Here is a 20,656-nt window from a genome sequence, read left to right on the forward strand (position 1 = left end):
TGGTCATAAAATTAATCTTAATAATAAAAACGATTAAACCATCAAAAAGTACTTACTTTCACCTTTCTTGTCCATATTTGATCGGGGATTTACGCCAACTTATCACAAAACGACACAAGGCAATACACGATAACGTGCACTTTAAATTCTCACGTTTGTTTACTTACCTCGGAGGATGTGAAGTTCGCCACCATATATCTGATCGTAAAAACAATTACATAAGATTTGATAGGTCATTTCACACCTACTAAAGGATGTAGATAAGGATTATATGCTCGATTGCCAGATTTTAGTACTTTCAAAAATCGGATTTTTGGCCACGATTCATTAGGCCTAGAATCTTTATAATAATTCTAACCATGAAAATCAGCGCAGAATGGTTGACAGCCTCCAATGAGTATAAGAATGTCAAAGCTATTTAGGTCTAAGTAGTATTGAGTATATCTAGAAAACTTTGCTAGCAGGGTTTGATGATCAAAGAGTAAATTATTTTTAAAAAATCGCTAGAAATGAAAATTTTTAGGGACAATTTTTGGTTCGGGGAGGGGGCGCCCTAAAGGGCTAATGCCATATGTCTTGCTAACACGAATATCACCATATTGAATGTGCAATTTTTTTAACTTACGCTCCAGTCAGGATCAATAGACCGAAAAACATAGTACTGACTTGATTCAATTTCAATCATTTCTTCTCCTCTTATTTTTCTGGATTAAATACGTATTTTTGGGGCTTCTGCCCTGATAACCTCTTGATCATTGAAAAATAGATTTCATATTATAGTGAGACAACCTTCAAAACATTAAACTGACATTCAATTTGGTATTCTAATCATATTTTGGCTTTTCTTCTAATTTTTTGGTTTCAAGGGCCTGCCGCCATCTTGGATTTAAGAATTTTGTAAAACTAAGGTCAAATTTGAATTCAGCGACCCAAAAAACATAAGTACACCAAATTTCATGATATTCTGATCATTTCCTGATTTATGGCCACAATTCGGCGCCCCCAGACCATAGTGCGCAGTTCCGACCTTGCCCAGTGGCTCATCTCTCCAGTCCCAGTTTTTTGTTTTCGCATCCAAACTGAAGTTGATAGTGAACAACTCAATAATGATGAAGGGAACTGTATCATTCAGCCTCTGTATCACTCATCTCATCTGTACCATTTTGTCTCTGGCTTTCATCTCTTATTTCAGTTTTTATTATTTTTTTTTTTTTTTCAAAGTAATGTCCACTTCATCCTTCCTCATCTTTTCATTTTGCTTTTCTATCTCTTCCATGAGCCTTTTACTTCTAGATTGTAATCTACAAAATTCAACACATTTGGAAAATTCGTCGAAATAACACAAAAGTTTGAAAAGCATACGGATAATCGACTCAACATTAATCCCTCTCTGGTGATCTGATTCATCATCCACTAATTTGTAATATCCATAGTATTTCTGTTCCATTTATCTAATCAATTTATTCTTTTTATTTAATTTAATTTCATCTTTTTCAGACTTTGATGAAGTTTAAGCCTGAGTCAGAAGATTTTTTCGTCTGTACGAAATTCATGTGTATTGGTTTGATTGCGAAAGGGTATTAGCAATTTATTTTTTTTCCTCTCCTTGTCCCTTCATAGTTTGTATTTTTTTCTGTTAACCTTTCCCTATAAACTGTTCCAATACTTAATTTTTCTAGGTTTTTTTTTTTTTTTTTTTTTTTTTTTTTTTTTTTAACTTTCTCTTTTCTATTCATTTTATTGATTTTTCGAAATAACACTCCTATCGTATGTTTGATATTGAACAAGGAATCATAGCTCCTACAAATGTAAGGAATGCAGAACAAATTGTAACAAGAAAAGTTTTAATTTTCATTGATTTCGAGGATAAATTTGAACAAACAGCTATTCTCTTAATCACTCGCAGTAATTTTGAAATGACGCTGAAGAATAATCAAGTTGGATAAATTAATTTAGAATTTTACAAAATTGCAGAAAATTGAAGGGAATAAATCAAAAGAAGATAAGGTTGAAATTTAAAGCAATTCAACAGGACTCTTAAAATTGGAATGCTCAGAATTTTCCACATCCCTGTAATTAATAACTGCAAAATTCCTAATAAAAAACGCAAGCAGAAAAACAAGCAACTAGAAAATGCTTTTTTCAAAGCATCAGATCATTTCAGCTCAATTTATAGCAGCTCAAATCCTCCATTTTTGAAAGCTACAGCTGTAGTACAGTTCTGAATTCTATTAGCTGTATGCTTTGTATCCCCCGAGAGTAATGTGAATTTTCGTTTAAGCGAGTGTAAACCACCATGATTTTTCCCAATCCAAATCATTCATTGAACTGTTGCGGTAAGCCTAAGTGCTCTGATCAGACGCTTTCCAGGCTTTATCTCCATTCAGCCGTTACCTGGGATTAGTTGGCGGCAGTACACTTGAGTGCGCTCTTTGCAAATTTTTCTCTGTGTTAATCAGAAACCTGTGTCCCTCTAGTTTTTTCTATTTTTAAGAGCCACAGCCGTAGTACAGTGCAGGATCCTGTGAGCGAATATCCACTTACATTGGTGTGAATTCATTTGCCAGCGAGTGTAAACAGCCATTATTTTTCTTGATTCAAATTAATTATTTTAAGGTTGTTGCACCTGAGACCCCTTATTCCCATTTGCACTTTTAAATCCTCATCAAAACATGGAAAAAATTGAATTTTCTCAATCTCGAATTTCACAAGAATCATTTCAGTTGCAGTGCAAGATGAATAATATTATTAATATAAAAATAAATGAATTAATCAAAGAAAGGCCTAAATATGCTAAATAATCTTCTGACAACTATTGCCATCAGAGCACTTAATGAAGTAATGAAGCTAATTTCAGTTTAAATTTCAAGTAGCTTCATATTTATCTGAGTGCCGCATATCTCTCAAATGTAGGTGACAAAGTTAATTTTTATCTCTGTGAAATTATCAGATGATTAATTAATTGAAAATTCCTTGGAGTAAAATTTCATTAATTGAATTCTGCCCTTAACTTACCTATGTAGAAGACAAGCAGTTTAGTAGATATTTTTTATAACAGTGCTGAATCGATCTTAGTGTGATTTGCATGTTAGTACTACATGATGAATGAGAGACTCCCTATTTTTGAAAATACCAAAGCTTATTTTATAACCGACATCAAACCTTCTCAGTGTTTATCCTCTGCCTCATCTTTTTTCTCTTCTTCCTTTTTTTCTTCCCTCTCCCACCCTCCTCTTTTATTCCTTCAAATTTTGCCTCCTACCTACCCTATTTTTGCCTCACTGGTTTGCCCTCTTTGCATCAAGCCAACACATGAACCTCATTTTTAAAAATCTTTATCCTTTATTTTTTCTTTTTACCAGAGATCACCAGCAAGTATCCTTGAAAGCTATCCAACAGCTTTTAAATGGAATAATAATTTGTCATTATCTATTCTTGAAATATTTTTTCTTCAGAGAGCCTTCATCAAAGTTACAACCGAAACACCTCTTCCCTCTGAGCCTTGCCTGTGGTTCAGTTTTTAAATTATTTTGTCAAATTTTGTAATTGTTTTAGCACCCCTTTATTGTCGACTTGAAGTATGCTTTTCAAACTGGCGGTAAACTGTATTTGATTTTGGAGTATTTAAGTGGCGGTGAATTGTTCATGAAACTTGAAAAGGATGGAATGTTATTAGAAGAGGTTGCTCGGTAAGCTGTTCTCTAAAGCTTGATGCTTAGTTATGGAAAATATGTTCAGGAAAGCTTTTTCATTGTGGTTTTCCGGTTTGACTTTAATTAAAAAACTTAGATCTGTATGACCAGTTATTTGTTATTTTATGATTTGGGGCTTGTCTTTTAGATTGATAAAAATGAGCTGCCTCCAATCTCTTTAACAGCCCTCTCTCCAAAATTTGACTATTTAACAACTTTTCTCTAGTAGCACAATACAGAATGAAAGAGAATTTAGCTCAAGTAAAACTGTCTAAGTTCATACCTAAAATCTGTTTCCTAATGCTAAGTATCCGCAACTCCACTTCTGCACATGCAATAATTTTTCTTTAAAAATTACAAAGGTCTGTGCATGTATACTACAGAACTTGGTGTCAATATTCTCATATTCTGAATGTCTGGTCTGGGTTGCTGTCTTTTTTTTTTTTTTTTTTTTTTTTTTTTTTTTTTTTTGGAGAAATCACAAATTTATGTAATCATAAATTCTGAAATATAAAAAATTCTCTGAAATCAATATGCTATCAGCATTTGTCAGAATCTTCACAGAGAAACAGTATAGCCTCAGTAAATCATGTAACATACCTAGTGGACAAAATGATATTTTGAAAAGTGAAATCCATAAAATCCACTTTTCAGTTCGTTCTGTTTTAATGTTGAGTCCTCTTAACTTTGAATTTTCTTTTCTTTCCAGTTTTTACTTAGCCGAAATTACACTAGCTCTTGAACACCTACATGTCTTAGGAATTATCTACAGGTATGTTTGTCAAGGTTCATTCCTTTGCAAGTTGAAAACTGGATATCAGCTTGGCTGTTACAATTGGTTTTATTAGTATAGTTTCAACTTGTGGTTCTATCAAAGTATTGATGGATTCATGATGTAATTTACAAAACACTATGTCTCACTGATGATGTATCAGAAATAAAAAAAAAGGAGGCTGTTTCATGACCACTTAAGAGTGGTCACCCACTTTCTTAAGAGAAAGTGGGTGTCTCTCAGTAAGGTGAAAGTTGTAGTCATGTTTTGATTTTATGATTGTGGTGCTATTTTATAGTGACCTCCTTGTTTAAAAAAAAGCCTAATGATACAAAAGCAAAAATTTACTGCAAAAGAAAAGTCGTTCCGAGAATGCGTAAATCAATTTTTAGAGCAAATATGTTGATTCTAACGTGCACAACTTGTAGGAGCCAACAAATGAAGAATTATTTAATAAAACATCAAATTGTACCATTTTATTACTTACACAAGTGTGCATACAGAAATTCTTTAGATCTATATAGTATTAAATTTGTGATACCTATCTATTTTTTAGTACTGAGTCTGTAAATAACCTTGGTTTTTCTCCTGTACCCATCAATTTTCCTAAAAGTTACAATTTTCCCGAAAAATAGGCATTTCCAAGCGAAGTTTGATTTTCCAGCAAATTGGTGTATGATGAAGGAGGAATCAAGATCATTTGGAACCACTGGCTGAAAAGATATGAAGAGATATGAATCAATGTCAATCACGCCTGAATAATTTGCCTTGATGTTTCTTATAACAAAGTTTTTATTTTCCAGAGATTTAAAGCCAGAAAATATCCTACTAGATGCTACTGGGCACGTAAAATTAACTGACTTTGGTCTTTGTAAGGAACATATTCAAGATGATACTGTCACTCATACTTTTTGTGGAACCATCGAATACATGTAAGTCTAGTGCTTTCAAATTGTTTTTGAGTAAAATCTTCAGTTGTACTACGGTAAGATTTGTTTTTGCCTTAATCAGCAAGATGCTCAAAGAATCCTTTTCAATAAATACCAAGAGTATCCTAAAACTAAGGTCTTCGGTCTTTCAGCTGGGCTCTTCAAATTTTTTCATTTTTGCACTTTTCAAAAGTATTAAATGCACTCAATCCATCTGAATTTTTCATTATTATTTTCAAAGATACCAAGGCACAAAAAACAAATTCAAAGTTCTGTGATTTGAGCTTTCATTTAAATGCGCATCGCAGAGAAAGGCAAATTAGCGCCTGTAGAGATCGGTCCGATCGTGATTACTGCATGATAATGCTGATTCCTCTTGCACCATCCATGCTCTGTTAAAGCCTGTATCAACACAGGCCCGCACTGGAATTGTTATCAGTGGTTAAAAAAATTCCATCGTAAAAAATTTTGGATTTTTTTTCCATTGCATGCAACAAAATTCAGCAGTAAAGTTAGTTAAAGTAGATTAGTCTAGCCACCAGTGTGTGAGTCAGCCTTTGCCGCAGCTCATAGACAAAACTCTCAGTTGCAACAATCTATTGTGCTAAATATTGAAGCTTCTATTCAACATCACTGCAATTATTGACTTGTTTTTTCTTGTAATCTTGGATAGGTAGAAAAATGGTTAGCTTACTTTAAAAATTAACATTAATCGCTATTTCGGCGTTCAAACACTGTCATCAGGTTGGTTTTAAGTAAGTTACCCATTTCACTACCTATTGAGGATTACAGTAAGACCCCATCAATAACGTCCTCTCGGATCTAGAAAAATCTAACTTGAACAACTGCGATTGATTATCATATTGATATATTAATTTTTTTTTTTTTTTTTTTTTTTTTTTTTAAATGGGTCTCATTTCGATTCATATCTTAATACATTTTTCCTTTTTAATTTTCAGGGCACCTGAAATTCTGACAAGAAGTGGCCATGGCAAAGCTGTTGATTGGTGGTCCCTAGGTGCCTTACTGTATGATATGTTAACTGGAACTGTAAGTGGAACATCATCAGTAATTTTTCATCTCAACTACCTCTAAGAACATTTTGCAACAGCCTTATAAGTGATTAATTCTAAAAAAATTCAAAAATTAATTTAAAACCACTGAATGCTGTACTGGTCACTAGTCATTTCTTTTTACTTTGTAGCAGCATGATGACGGAATACGATCACAGAATGGAAAATCCTTACAAATGCTACCCAGCATTGAGTTCATAATGAATGCAGTGAAGCTGTGATTGGCTTAGCATCCATCAAATTGAAATAACTTCATATGGAGGTTTTGGGTTAAAAGTTTTTTACCATTTTTTGTCTGAATGGCCTCTGAACTTGTGGTTTTACCAAGAACGGTACCCATGCATGAAACATTGCATCAACATACTTAAGCACTCCCTCTTCAAAGCAATCTTAAGGAATTCAATAAAACTATCTGAATCGGCTAGATGAAAGAATAACTGACCCAAATTCTAGTGGAAATAATTTGTATTATTAAACATATTTTGGAATTTTTATGAATTAAAACTTTGAGCAAGTTATGTGGCTTCCACACCGTTATTTTTAATTTTGCAGCAAAATTTTACCTGTTCTTCAATGTGTTCAATGGTATTTTAATTTCTCCAAAAAATAAATTTATGAAGAGGAATATTTGTGAGTTTCCCTCATGTCCCTTTTTGTGTTTCAGCCACCATACACTGGTGAAAATAGGAAAAGAACCATAGAAAGGATAATGAAAGGAAGATTGTATCTACCTCCGTACTTGTCATCAGATGCTAGAGACCTGATAAAACGATTGTTAAAAGTAAGTTTATTTTTCTTAAAATTAGCAAGTCTAATCACTAGGTTTTCTTTTGCACCTTCCTTAGACTAAGGCATAAGTCCTGATTCTCCAACCATTACCGCATCAAGTACTTGTAAAAGTAATAAAATTTATCAAAGTTAATACAAATTTTGTGTTGTTTCTCACAGACAGCCTTCAAAAATTAAAAACATAAAATACTTTCATTCCTTCTCTGGGGATGAGAGCCAGCTCTATTCCCATAGTCATAGTCATTTTTAAGTCTTATTAAAAGCATTTTATACTTTTTAGTTTATTATATTAGTTTTGTCTTCGAATTCTATCAATTTGAGCTAAAAATCATTCTTAGAAGTGTGTTGAATGGCGTTCATTTTTTGTCTTTCTTCAGCGCTATCCTCACCAAAGACTAGGCTCCTCTCCTGAAGATGGTTTGGAAATTCGTAGACATTGTTTCTTCCGAAGCATAAATTGGAATGATATTATGTCAAGGAAAGCAGAAGCACCATTCAAACCTAAACTTGTAAGTTTTAGACATTATTTGCACTTCATTTTGTTTGTAACGATCCCAGAATAAACCACCATATTGCCAAGAAAATAGGTAGAATAAGAATGAAGAATAATAAAGAATAATAATGCATAGAGGCAAAAGAAACGCGACTCAATGCTCCTCCTAACCTGTGTGTTCTTGTCTTTCAATTAATTCTTTAATCAATTTACCTTGAGAAATTCTCTTTTTCTTGTCATGTTAAGTGAATCCACTAGAAATATCCTTTACGATACCTAATACGAAGTCATAAAAGGAAGAAAGTAAATATTTAAACAAGTGTTTGGTAAGCCTCATTTTCTTTTTCCCATTGCAAGAATACCAAAAAGGTACCTTTGTAAGTGAGACTTGTCATAATATTGACTTTTTTGAATCCTAGAACTGATTTTCTGCAATATGGTACGGGCTTTTTTTAATTTTTGTCCTTTATTTTAGCTCTCCACCCTTTGGCTTTGAAATATGAACATCACAACCTACTGCTAGCAAATACAGCGACTTTTCTCTCTATTTCTATTTATCTATTTTTATTTTTCACTTTTACTCAGTCCTTGGAAAAATACTTTTTACAGCCATTCAGTGATTAAAAGGTGAAACGTAGCAAACACACTTCGAAACTGATCTGCTCTATTAAACATTAAAAAATAATCATTTGACCTAACATTTACGGATTATTTCCTGGAGGGGACCCTGCATTGAAAACAAAAGAATTCAGTGCTGGCTAACTTTAGTATCACTTCATATGGTGTTCTTTATGACCTTTTGAGCCTGATGAGTCCTGTTAATTGTACTTTCTGTATACCAGTATTGAGAAAACCAGAGCTGACAAGTGAATTTTTGAGGGTCCTCTTGCCAATCAAGTGAAAAGGGGTTATTTTATGGCATGCCATAAACATGTTAGGAATAATATCACTTTTCATAAAATTTGAAGTTGTTTACCTCAACTGACCTCGATTTATTGATGGTGATACTACAAAAACGCGTATTTCAGTTGCGGTGTTTCAAAATCACTGTTCCTATTTTATTTAATCAAAAGGAGACATAACCAACATCATAGCCTGAGATTTTCACAAAACATTCTTTACATAGGGAAGAAAAATCACCAAAGTTTTTGAGAAATTATGTATTGTAGTTTTCCATGTAGAAAATGAAGTATGACAGGAAGTATGGAACGCCGCACACCAAAATACGGATTTCTGTAGTTTCACTATTGGTATGTAAGTAAGTCTTAAGTCTTAAATGATTTTTCTTTTTTTCTGCTCATCTTGAAGGTGACTAATATACTTTTTATTTATGGAATTTTAGAAAGGAGCAGATGATACCTCACAATTTGATACTAAATTTACCAGAGAAACTCCCTTAGATTCTCCTGAAGATACAGCTCTTAGTGAAAGTGTCAATCAAGTTTTTGCAGTAAGTATAGGTTTTAAGAATTAAACATAATCGATAGTAGGTCAACCCTCTGGCATTAAGAAACAATTTCACAAACAATTTTTACAATAAAATTGTTTTATTCAAAGTTTTCTTAAGTTTTTAAAACTTATCAAGTAAAAAATTTAAAATTACGTTTAAGTCTATTAAACTCAAGAATTACAGGAAACTGAATAAGCTTTCAATCAATAGATCTGCTTGAAAATCTTCAGGTCAGGAAAGTCTAGAATCTACAAGTTCTTAACATTACGTACATCCCTAAGTTTATTGCTTCTGATGGCACTTTATTCCTGGTTGTCGGCAACCAGGTTTACTGAGAGGAAAATGTAAGAGAACGTAAACTAAATGAGTGATCAATTTCACGTAATGTCATCAATCTTTCGTCTAATTTCAGTTTTTTCAATGCATTTGCTTTCTTCTTCCAACTTTTTGAAAAGGGAATAAAAAAATTGAAATTGTACATAAAAAAAGATTGGTAACAGCTTACAAGATTGTCTTGTCTGCTAATTTCTTTTATGTATACTAAGCTATTTAAAATTTATCTCTGCTAACCTCATTGCTAGCAAGTAAAAAAGGAGTGGCCATAGAAGTGGAAAAATAAAAATACAGGAGACAGATTATGCTAATATTGTGTAAAAGGGCAGATTTTAGGCTTTTCTTATCTACTTATTGTGATTTTTGTACATCTTTCCTATGATATAACTTTGCAGTCAGCTATACGAGGGCTGTCCCAAAAGAAACCGGACTTTTGTCATAGAAGGCGAACCAAGCGTCGTAATGAAGTTTTCTTGGGCTTGTTTGAAAGCTGATAAGCTACTGGAGATGCTTGTTTTTACAGAATGCAAAAATTCGTCTTGGTAAGGAAACTACACGCTTTGGAATAAAGGAAAGTCAAACTCGAGTTGCGATTTTTGTCTTTATTTCAAGAAAAATTAAGATACAACTTTAAAAAAACCCAGGTTTTAAGTTAAAAATTCGTTGCTCTCTTATTCAAATGCTTAAAAATAAGGAAATTAACATTTTAAGCAGCTTACCAAGTCATAACCTATCCCCTTCAAAATACTTGCCAGCTTTGTCGATGCATTTTTTTCCACCGTTTCTTCAACTGGGAGAAACACTGTTGGAAATCCTCAGGTTTGAATGATCGCAATTCCTTCAAGGTGACCTGACCTGGCTCCGTGTGATTTTTTCTTATTTCCACGACTTAAATCTACCTTGAAAGGTCGACGTTTTCAAACCATTCTAGAAATTCAAGAGAACACATTGTAGGAATTGCGATCATTCAAATCTGCGGATTTCCGACAGTGTTTCTCCCAGTTGAAGAAACGGTGGCAAAAATGCATTGACAAAGCTGGCAAGTATTTTGAAAGAGATAGGTTATGACTTGGTAAGCTGCTTAAAATGTTAATTTCCTTATTTTTAAGCATTTGAATAAGAGAGCAACGAAGTTTTTAACTTAAAACCTGGGTTTCTTAAGTAGTATCTAAATTTTACTTGAAATAAAGACAAAAATCGCAACTCGAGTTTGACTTTCCTTTATTCCAAAGTGTGTAGTTTCCTTTCCAAGACAAATTTTTGCATTCTGTAAAAACAAGTATCTTCAGTAGCTTATCAGCTTTCAAACAAGCCCAAGAAAACTTCATTACAACGCTTGGTTCGCCTTCTATGACAAAAGTCCGGTTTCTTTTGGGACAGCCCTCGTATCTCCTATGTGGAAGAAACCTATTGACTAATAAATTTACAATACTGTGAATTTAGGGGATTTTGAAATCGTCTGCCTTCAGAATACTGTCAGCCAATATTTTGCAAGATGCTTAAAGATTAATTTCAATCCACTTATGAAAGTAATTTATACATCTCACAAGTTGAGTTAAAACATCTGTCACAGCTGCGCTAGTTTCAAATGATTTGTCACATATTTTAAATTATTCATGAACTTTTTAAAAAGTTTGTTTGCTCAGTTATTATGAACATCAGTGTGAAATTCTACCTACGATTAAATTTATCCTCCGGCAAGTAACTGGTGGCCCTCTGTGATGTCCCCACCCTGAGAAAATTTAGAGTTTGCTGTGGTTAAGGTTTCTAATGACCTCTTTAAAGGTGGCATTTCGTACTTCGAGAAATCTAGGAAGATCGGATATATTTATGAATACAACTTTAAACAGATATTTTGTTTACCTTCATCTTTCATAATTAGATTTTGCTTTCTTTGCAGGGATTCACCTATGTTGCCCCGTCAGTGCTAGAAGAAATGTACAGGCCTCGGGTTATCAAAGCTCGCTCACCTCGGAAAGGACTAGCTGGTTCACAAGGTCATTCATATTTGAGTCCTCCGCTAAGAAATCCTTTTGACCGTCATGAAAGTAATTCTGTTCCACAAGATGAAATGATGGATGTTGTTCAGCCTTCATCCAACCATCAACTATAGCATCCTTAAAATTCTTCCCCTCAGTTTTTACTCTCAGTTCTACTTTATTTATTTTTATTTATTATCACTATTATTATTGTTGAATAATCATCGTGAATTGTTCATGATTCTTTGAATTAGATGAATTTGAATGCTTTCAAGTGATTTTGAATTATTCATGTGATGAATACCTACCTACTTTGCAATACCTCTTGAAAGTAAAAAGAAATGTTAAATCGAAAATTGGATAAAAATACTTACTGTTCAAAACAGTAATGTTGAATGTTACTTATATGTTATCGTATTATTGTGTACATAGTGCCCCTTTGACACCATTTGTCAGAAAATTTTAGACTGCAATAGCCTTACTGAGTCCAGAATTATCATGAGTATTGTTCAAGCAATGAGTATCAACCTTCTTCTCTGAAGTATATTTAAAACCAACGTCTCTCATTAAAAATCAAAATCTTAACTCTCATTCAGTTTCCTTTTGTGATTTGTCATCATCATATTCATTCTTCTTCATATCTTCTTCTGTTACTCCAAGGCAAGTCTAATCAGAAGATTTTTAGTATGTCCATTTGTTTAATATAAGGTGTGGTATGCCAGAATCAAGAACTCTCAGCAAGAACAGCATGTAATTGTCCCCCATGCGGAATGACACTACTTAACAAAATCTGGTTTATGCTCTTGCTTCTTTAGACTTACCTTGCCATTACGCCTAGTCAAGTAAAGTTTTTCACAATGCAGGTATAAATATTATAAATTCTCAGGTGCGCTTTGTACATATTATAATTCGATATAAATGCCTTAGAGCCTTCTCTTATCCATCCGTATCCCTTATTTAATTTCCTTGGTTTCCCTGTTTTTGTGTGTATAGTGATCAAATATTATAATTAATAACATTTAAATTTTTTTACCATTGTTACATAAAAGTTCTGGTGTCAATAACCATTTTAGAGACTTTTTCATTTGTATTTAAAATAACACACTCGTGAAGACATTTTTACAATGATTACAAAGAATGGCAGAGATGGGTCAGTTTTCGTGAGAATTTTTGTTTCGAATTCCAGATTTTTCAAGAATTTGAAATGAGAATCTCTTCTGCTCTGTCTGCAAGCATTTATTTAACTGAAGTAACTTTGAGTGCTCATATTTTTTCTCATCTTCTAATTTTGTGTTCATTGCAATTTGAGCTGAAATAAAAATTTATAACATGGTGAAAGCTAGTTTAAAAGCTTTCTGTGCATTATTTAAATCTGTGGCTGTCAACCAATTCAATTTTGAACTCAACTGCAACCAACTGCCAAAAGAGAGAAGCATTTTTTTTCTTTTTTTACAGTAGCAATTAATTACCATCTAGCTAATATGTACTTGTAAGCAGCTTAACAGAGATTGATCAAAACCCTATCCTAAGGTTGTACCAAAATTTTCAGCAATCATTTTTCATTTGGAATTATCGTTCATTTCATTCCATTTCACCATAGTAGCAAAATTGAGATATTTTATTTTTCCTGCGGGACGAATTGAGAAACTTTGCAGTTTCCTTTCTCAGATTCAAAGTTGCTGTGGGTGCGGATAAGATGCTAAAAGCTATAATTATGAAATGTCTCTTATTTATAGAAAAGGAAAGAAAAGTTAGAACAATCTTACACTTAAGTTAAAAAAATCTGTGATAATTCAGTTGAATTTGCCATTATAGTTCTGTTCAATCATCAACGTTCTAGGTTAATAAAACGACAATTTCTTTCTGCCTTCTGTATGGGTTCTCAGCCTTTCATTTCCGATCAACCTCCCCTGAGACCAGCAGACGTTCAAATTGTCATCTATTTTGTTGACTCTAATCTTTCTTTATTAGTCAAATTTAAGCACTAGTTATTTTAAGCCTCGAGTAAAGTCAAGTATATAAATATTATATCACTTTTTTTCCTCTCTTTTTTTCTAAAAGCAATAGATTAAAAACGCTTGGTCATCTTGTTCATTTTTTTACACAATTTTATTGAGCAAATGACACAGGCAAACAGTTTTCCTTTTCTGTTTCATGATGTTTCTTTTTTTTTTATACTTTCAATCTTCTCTCTTTTAACTTAGATAATTTTGTTAGATAGTTAATTATGTTGGTTTGCAGTTATCTCAGAACTTTTTTGTTTCAAACTGTTTAATTTATAGCTCCGTAATATTTTTCAGACCTAACTAATACCAAGTAAGGCATAAGGGAGGCAGAAAATTCATTTTTAGTTTTTATGTGGATGTGTTCCTCATTTCATCGTTCATTGGGTCTCCTACCCAAAACCGTCATTTCAGAACGTGAAGAAGAGTTATAAACTGAACAGTTACCATCATATGCGTATAGTAGAATTGTTGAATTTTTAAGTTTAACAATTCCGCCTTCTCTGTTTGTAGAAGTGTAAGATTTTTTTTAGTTAAATACAAAACGAGTAGTGTAAGTAGGTTTCCTTTTCTCACGTTCTTTGTCTAACGGAGTAATGAGAGACAACAAATATGATGATATGATGATTGTAAATGACAGATTTCAAAGTACCTACAAAGCAGTTTAATATATCGTACTTTCAACAGACGTCTCTCTTGTGATCAATAATTAGTTGTCTTAAGTTTTTGAAACTGCAAAACTTTTCTTGATTACCACTAGGGATAAGTTGCTTTTTTTTCTTTTTTTTCTCATTTTTTTATCAGGCTAATAGCAATTGATGTTGTGTTGGAGCTTCCACATTGTGATAACTATTCTTTACTCCTCTTCTCTGAACACTTTGAGGGCACATTTAAATCAGTTTGATAGAGCATAATCTGAAACTACTAATCAATAGAGCAAAGAGATTTTTCTTAGAAGTGCTGTCATTGAAGTGATCAAATATTTGAATGAGTTGGTAATGAATTCAGTCATCTTTCCATTTGCTCTCAGATTCCGTATTAACAAGGACTGAAGTTAAATCAATTTATGTTTTGATAAAATAAGGAAATCTATTATTCACAGTTTGGTTGCAAATATTAAATGCTCTACCCCTAAGCTTGTGTCTTACAATTTAACTGAGCCTATCAATCTTACAAGTTCAGATTTCCAGGACTCTGATCGGTTCTGGCTGTATTTCCTAAAAACCTGGACTCTGAAGCCCACACTTTACCCAATGAATGGAAACACAGACGATACTCCGTCAAACTGAAGCAGCCTGCGAGAGTTCGATGGTGGTATGCTCTGATTGGAAGGTGAAAAACCAATAGAAGCAACTTTGTTGGACTGATGAGCTCAGTTTGATCGAGTAAACCAGGCCATAAAATTTGCAGGAATGCAAATAAGGAGGGGGCATCACATTCTCAATCACAGAGAAATGGAAATGCTAGTCAATCCATTCATTTTCACTTCTGACAGTGCCTATTTGAAATTTTCGTGGAAGGATTTCACATAGTTCCCATTTTCTGTCCTCTCCCATCTATTGATTTATTTCCAGCTTTGTAACTTGAATGAATTAATATTGCATAATAACCTTGAAATTCCAAGAATTTGTGTTCTTTCTTATAAAACACAACTATTGTCTCCCTTCATTAAAGAGAAGGTAAATTTCAACTCAGTAAAGGGACCACAAGAAATTAGAACAACATACTTCCAACTTAACGCCAAGTAAAATGTGTATTTATTACTGTAAATCATGATTTTCAAATCCCAATGTTTACTTTGACTTAATAGCATCCTACAGTATTTTTGATGAGGTGAAATTTTCCGTAATTTGTACTTACTATAATGTCGTCTTTCCTGAAACCATCACAAAATTATAATGTCGTATCCTCCTACGTCAATAATTTTTCATTTTCCCAAGTTCAAAATTTAAAGCTGTTTTTTTTTAAAGCGAATGCATGAAAAGTAAAAATCATGTCCAGAGTCTTTAAAAAAAACTGTCTTTTATTTAAATATCATTATAACTTGATGTGTTGAAATAGCACAGTCTTATCAAGTAATAATCAGCATATCTCACGTATTTTGTCTGAATTGTTTCCCTCATCAAATTTTCTCTCGTTTTACAACTTGGGCCTTACTTTTTTTCTTCCTTATTAAGCAATTTATTTTGACCTTGCATCATTGCTCTAATTCAATTAATTTATTTTTCTACACCACTGATTTGGAGTAAAGTGATAATGGGAATTGTCTGAAAATTTATCAGGACCTCTTAACCTAATCACTTTACATAATTTGCTATTTCCTGGTGGTTTTGTGTCTGTACCATATTAATTATGTACAGTCCATTTATTTTAGTCAACTCATAATGAAAGCTCAATTTGAAGTGTTTACCATCATATATACCCCTCCTCTTCCTTTGTCTCCCAGTCCTTTTAGTTTTATTTATTTTTTATCTCTGTCAAGATGTCCCTCTATAATTTTTTTTCTTTCTTAAAAAAAAGTGCACATCTAGTAGCTTTGGTAGAAAAATTATCTAATTATTTTGTCCCCATTTTCTCCCTGAATTTTTCATTGTACCTAATGAACATGAATATGATATATATTTTGTTGCCTAAAAATGGATGATAAGTCCGTCTGTCCAAAATACAAATTATTTTATGAATTGTCAGATGAAGTCTCTACTGATCACATTTTATCACCCCTCGTTTTACTTCTATCATTTACTCTCCCCTTGTGAAATATAACATAATAGTTGTTTTAATTTTATCTATTGAAATTACTTTCTGATTTTTGAAATATATATGTAATTAATAAAGATCATTTATTATACTGAACTTCAATTTTGTCCTGTTTTTATTCTGTCTCGTTTTCAACCCATTTTATGGGTATTAACGATACTGGCCGTTCTGTTTTTCTCTTTTTTTTCTGTTTAAAAAGATAACCAGGTAGATAAATAAATAATCTATGCATTTGGATGACAATGTTTCAAATCATCATATCTCCAAAACTAGGTATTATTCAAAGTAAGCAGTTTCCTTCCTAACTTTTATGAATTTTTAAATCATACGTAAGATGTGAAATCTAATATCTCAAGAACTCAGAATTTTTCCAGAGTTACATAATGTTGGTGGGGTTCTAAATATCCATTATCAGTACTTGTCATGATACAGAACGTTCCGCTAATATAGATGAAAAATCAAGGAAGTTTCCAAGAAATTATGTGAACTCGTTTTCTACAGATAAAATCTAGTATACAAGGAAATCAGCCATGTTACTAACGGAGATGCGTCATTTTGCAGCATTATCTTTATATTAATTTTAAGGATCACCACCGTTTTATTTCAGTACAGCAAGTTCCTTTCAACTTAATGTTCCATAATATTCAAGAGCTGTTGAAAATAGCGATTATTTTAGAACGAAATATTCAACATGGGGAATTTTTGACCTGAATTTTTCCTACTCTTCCCTCATACTGAGCGTCGAGAAATGCCTAACTTTTAAACCTACCCGGAAATCTCCACTGAAAAAGTTCACAACCAGACCTTCACAGAAAAAAATGACTGTGCGCGGATAACCATCTTGGTTTTGTTAATTAAAAGTTGGTGCTGTATACATGAAAAAAATTGATAGAATAACCAACGGCATTGTATTGTTCACAACGTCTTTCGGGAAATCAATGATTTTCAATTAGTTGCTACTAGCTATTACAAATCTTTCACCGAGACAAAATTGATGGTAAACTGCTCCATTAAGTTGACTCATTGCACCAAAGAGTGCGCTTGCGCTTCACCTACCTTGTTTTTGATTGATGCTACTCGGTTAAGTGGGCTCATTGAACTACAGAATGTGTTAGTGCAAATTATAAACTTGTTGATTATGAAGGTCACCATCTCAGATACTTAACTCAATTAAAGTATTTTGTTAGTAGTCTGCCCCGTCAATTTTTTACGCTTTACCAACATTGAGTCACCAAAGAAAGCAATCAGATATGGGCTGATTAGGGAAAGAATGTTGATAAATTTTCAAGAATTCATATTCAACCCACCTTGTGTGACTGATAAGCGTGTAATAATATGTTCGTGGAGCGTACTCCTTTTCTCGTCCCTGGCTCGGGCGACGGTGAAGTCGCCGCAAAACTATGTGACTTCGAGTAATTAATTATTCTTGACTCTGCTCGGTTTTAATGATAATTAAAGGGCATTTATTACAACAATTCAGAAACTCGGACGATGTTAAATTTTTCACTGATTTAAAAAAAAAAAAAAAAAAAAACGGATTAAAACGAACTAAAATATTCATCAAAACCAAAAATTATTTCATTCTAAAAGTAAAGTATACCTCATATCGTAATTTTTGGGGGGAAAAATAAAACTAACACTGATAGGAGGTAAAAATAGGGCCGCGAAGCGGCCCATTGACGGCGCGGGGCGCCTTCAGGGGGTTGGACCGCGTAGCGGTCAGGGGGCATAGCCCCCTAGTATTTGACTATTTGCCTAGGCATTTGACAAAATGCCTAATTTTACTGTTTGCCTGCGACATATCGATTGCAGTGTTTGAAAATTTCTTTCCTCCCCCCCCCCCTCCCCTTGGCACCAAGTTTTACGAAAATCCGACGAGCAGGAACTGAGATAGAGTTTTAGGCCACGCTCGCCACCTTGGTTTTTCGAATTTTCGAAATTAGACTAAAAATTCGAATTTAATCGATGGAATGGGAGCCGATGTATCAATTTAGGCTACGTCTGCCGTCTTAAATTTTCAAATTCAGAGTATTAAACTTGAAACCCATCATACCCAAAATCTAAGCTCAGATTCGGCTTCCTCGTGAAAAATCGATGCTGTTTCATGTAATGTTACCACAGCATAAAGAAAAGAGGGTAATCGTAGGCGTAAAGATTCTATCAAAGCCGGCCGGTATATGCGGAAGTAGGCACAGAATTCAAACGTTTGAGCTACGCCGCCAGGCGCCAGGCGCCAAGCATTTGGTTCGTCCGTTTCCGAGAAAACAAACTTCTTCTTACTCATCAGCTGACCCACTCCGAGTCACCCATGTTGCCACGTCGGACTGATATGTTAGAATCTACACGCCTACGTTAATCGCTTTCCTTCATGATATGGTGACATATGATACATGAAATTGCATCGATTTTTCACGAGGAAGCCGAATCTGAGCTTAGATTTCGGATACTATGCGTTTTAAGTCAAATTTTCTTTTATCTATTTTAAATCACTCAGGAAAATTTGCGGAAACTTATTAGACTAACAGTGTGTATTCTTTTAAAAACATTGATCAAAAATAAAACATTGACGGTATTTGAATCCATTAATCTCCGAGATAACTTGAACACGGTTGTTCTACGACTTTTTACGTATGTTGTTTTCTTCCGCATTGATGGTTGTCGGCAGCGTAGCGGCCAAAGGCCCCTAGTACTTATAAAAGTTTTCAAAATCAATTTTTTCCACATTCAAAATTCCAAGGAAATGGCAGAAAATTGCAAGAAATAAAATAAAGTAAGTAACGGTAAAATACAGGGAAGAAATAAAGAATAAATAATCAAAGAAAAATAAAAATTATATTACGTAAAGAAAGAAAAATAAAGTAAAAAATTTAAAATGAAGTAACGAAATAAAATAAAGTAAAAAACTGAAATAACGTTAAAAAATAAAATGAAATACAAAACTAGAAAAATGAATGAACCAATCTAAGTATGTAGATTGAATATCCTGGTTTTCCGTTCGGTCAAGATTCTCATCATACTGTATAGCTCAATCATTAGGGTCTGCGGCTAGGGTTGGATAGGTCCCAGGTCCAATCCCCGCGGTAGGCAAACAAATTTGATAGGTCGGATACGACTACAGCACCTCACAATAAGTACTGCGTAGTCTCCTTTTACTCGATTTCGAAATTTATTTACGCGATTAACCCTTTTCCACCATCTCCTAGCTGCGAGCCCCGACATTGCACACCTTTGTATTCAATTTTTACTTTCTCGCTCCCCAAGGGTGGAGAGGAAGTATTGTCATCCTCCAAGAAAAAAAAAAAAAAAAAATTCGAAATTTCATCATTTCTGTACGTTTTAAGGTGCCAGGAGTCAAAATAACCATACTTGAAAAAATGTGTGTCCGTCCCAAAGACATAAAGACGGAGCGCTAAAAGCAAAAAATGAAGCTTCTGAAGCTTCTTTTCAATCACCTCTACTATTGGCTATAGGATTAGCGGCTAAATCGGGACAAGTTTGAAATTCAAATGTAGGGCGGGAACTAAATAAAATTGCGGAAACAAAGTATTTTAAGTTGATTTTTGCCCAAATTCACTTACACACTCATATTTGTATAACTTTAGGTTAGTTTTGGTCCGTCGTTGACCGATTAATTTCATTTGGGAGTAACTGTCATCTACGACTGTAACGGCCTGTTTGAACCGGCAGAACCACCATGAGCAGAAGAAAAACTAACTTCTGAGATTACTGCCTGTTACCGAGCAAAAGTAGGTCTATTATATTAGGACGCAGACCGAGCTTTCTTAATATAATCGTTTTAGGCATTTAAAACACGTTTAGAAGAAGAAATAAGGAAAAATCAAGAGGACAAGTTCAAATCAAATTTCCGTTTGCCGACATGGATTCCCGCGTTCATTTACACACTCACACAAGCGCGCAGCGCCGAACCTAGCTTCACTTTTTCCCCGTGCTTTTAGATACGAGCGCTCCGTCTTTATGTCTTTGGTCCGTCCGTCCGATGTCCCCCAAATCTGTGTACAGCGATATCTCAGAATCTATCTGTTCGATTTCATTCAAAATTGGCACACAACACCATATCTATGGTCTCCTTATGCACGTCAAACGATTTAGGGGTACGCTAAAATTTGGGGGGACTAGGATCAAATTGGGTTAAAGGTCCATTTTCAGCAAAATCACACGGAGAGCTCATTTTAAGGGACTGTAAATTTTGAAAAATGCCTTTAATTCTTTAAAAGTGGGCATCAAGCACATCACCTGGGCCATTAATTTAAGTTCCTAAAAGATCTTTGGACTAAAATCAAAATTCAAGGGATTACGAGGCCCAAAAGTAGGGCACTTTGCTCCGCGACATGACACAAACAGCTCATTTTCAAGAACTGTAAATTT

The 20,656-nt window shown here is 33.8% G+C and overlaps 1 protein-coding gene across 4 annotated transcripts in view; it reads left to right on the top strand.

The window, feature by feature from the left end:
• The window catches only part of LOC109037417 (ribosomal protein S6 kinase beta-1), a 52,791-nt gene extending 36,425 nt beyond the window's left edge, over positions 1–16,366 (top strand). For 2 of the 4 annotated variants that reach the window (XM_019052076.2, XM_019052079.2), the window contains exons 4-11: positions 3,556–3,689; positions 4,402–4,464; positions 5,268–5,396; positions 6,353–6,443; positions 7,131–7,247; positions 7,633–7,764; positions 9,091–9,198; positions 11,432–16,366. In XM_019052076.2, coding sequence (XP_018907621.1) covers positions 3,556–3,689; positions 4,402–4,464; positions 5,268–5,396; positions 6,353–6,443; positions 7,131–7,247; positions 7,633–7,764; positions 9,091–9,198; positions 11,432–11,644 — 987 coding nt within the window. In that variant the 3' untranslated portion in view covers positions 11,645–16,366. The remainder of the gene's footprint in view (positions 1–3,555; positions 3,690–4,401; positions 4,465–5,267; positions 5,397–6,352; positions 6,444–7,130; positions 7,248–7,632; positions 7,765–9,090; positions 9,199–11,431) is intronic. The other 2 variants (XM_019052078.2, XM_019052077.2) reach the window with 1 other exon arrangement.
• The last annotated feature ends 4,290 nt before the right edge of the window (positions 16,367–20,656 follow it).

The sequence above is a fragment of the Bemisia tabaci genome, chromosome 5, assembly GCF_918797505.1.
Source record: "Bemisia tabaci chromosome 5, PGI_BMITA_v3".
NCBI classification, from domain to species: domain Eukaryota; kingdom Metazoa; phylum Arthropoda; class Insecta; order Hemiptera; family Aleyrodidae; genus Bemisia; species Bemisia tabaci.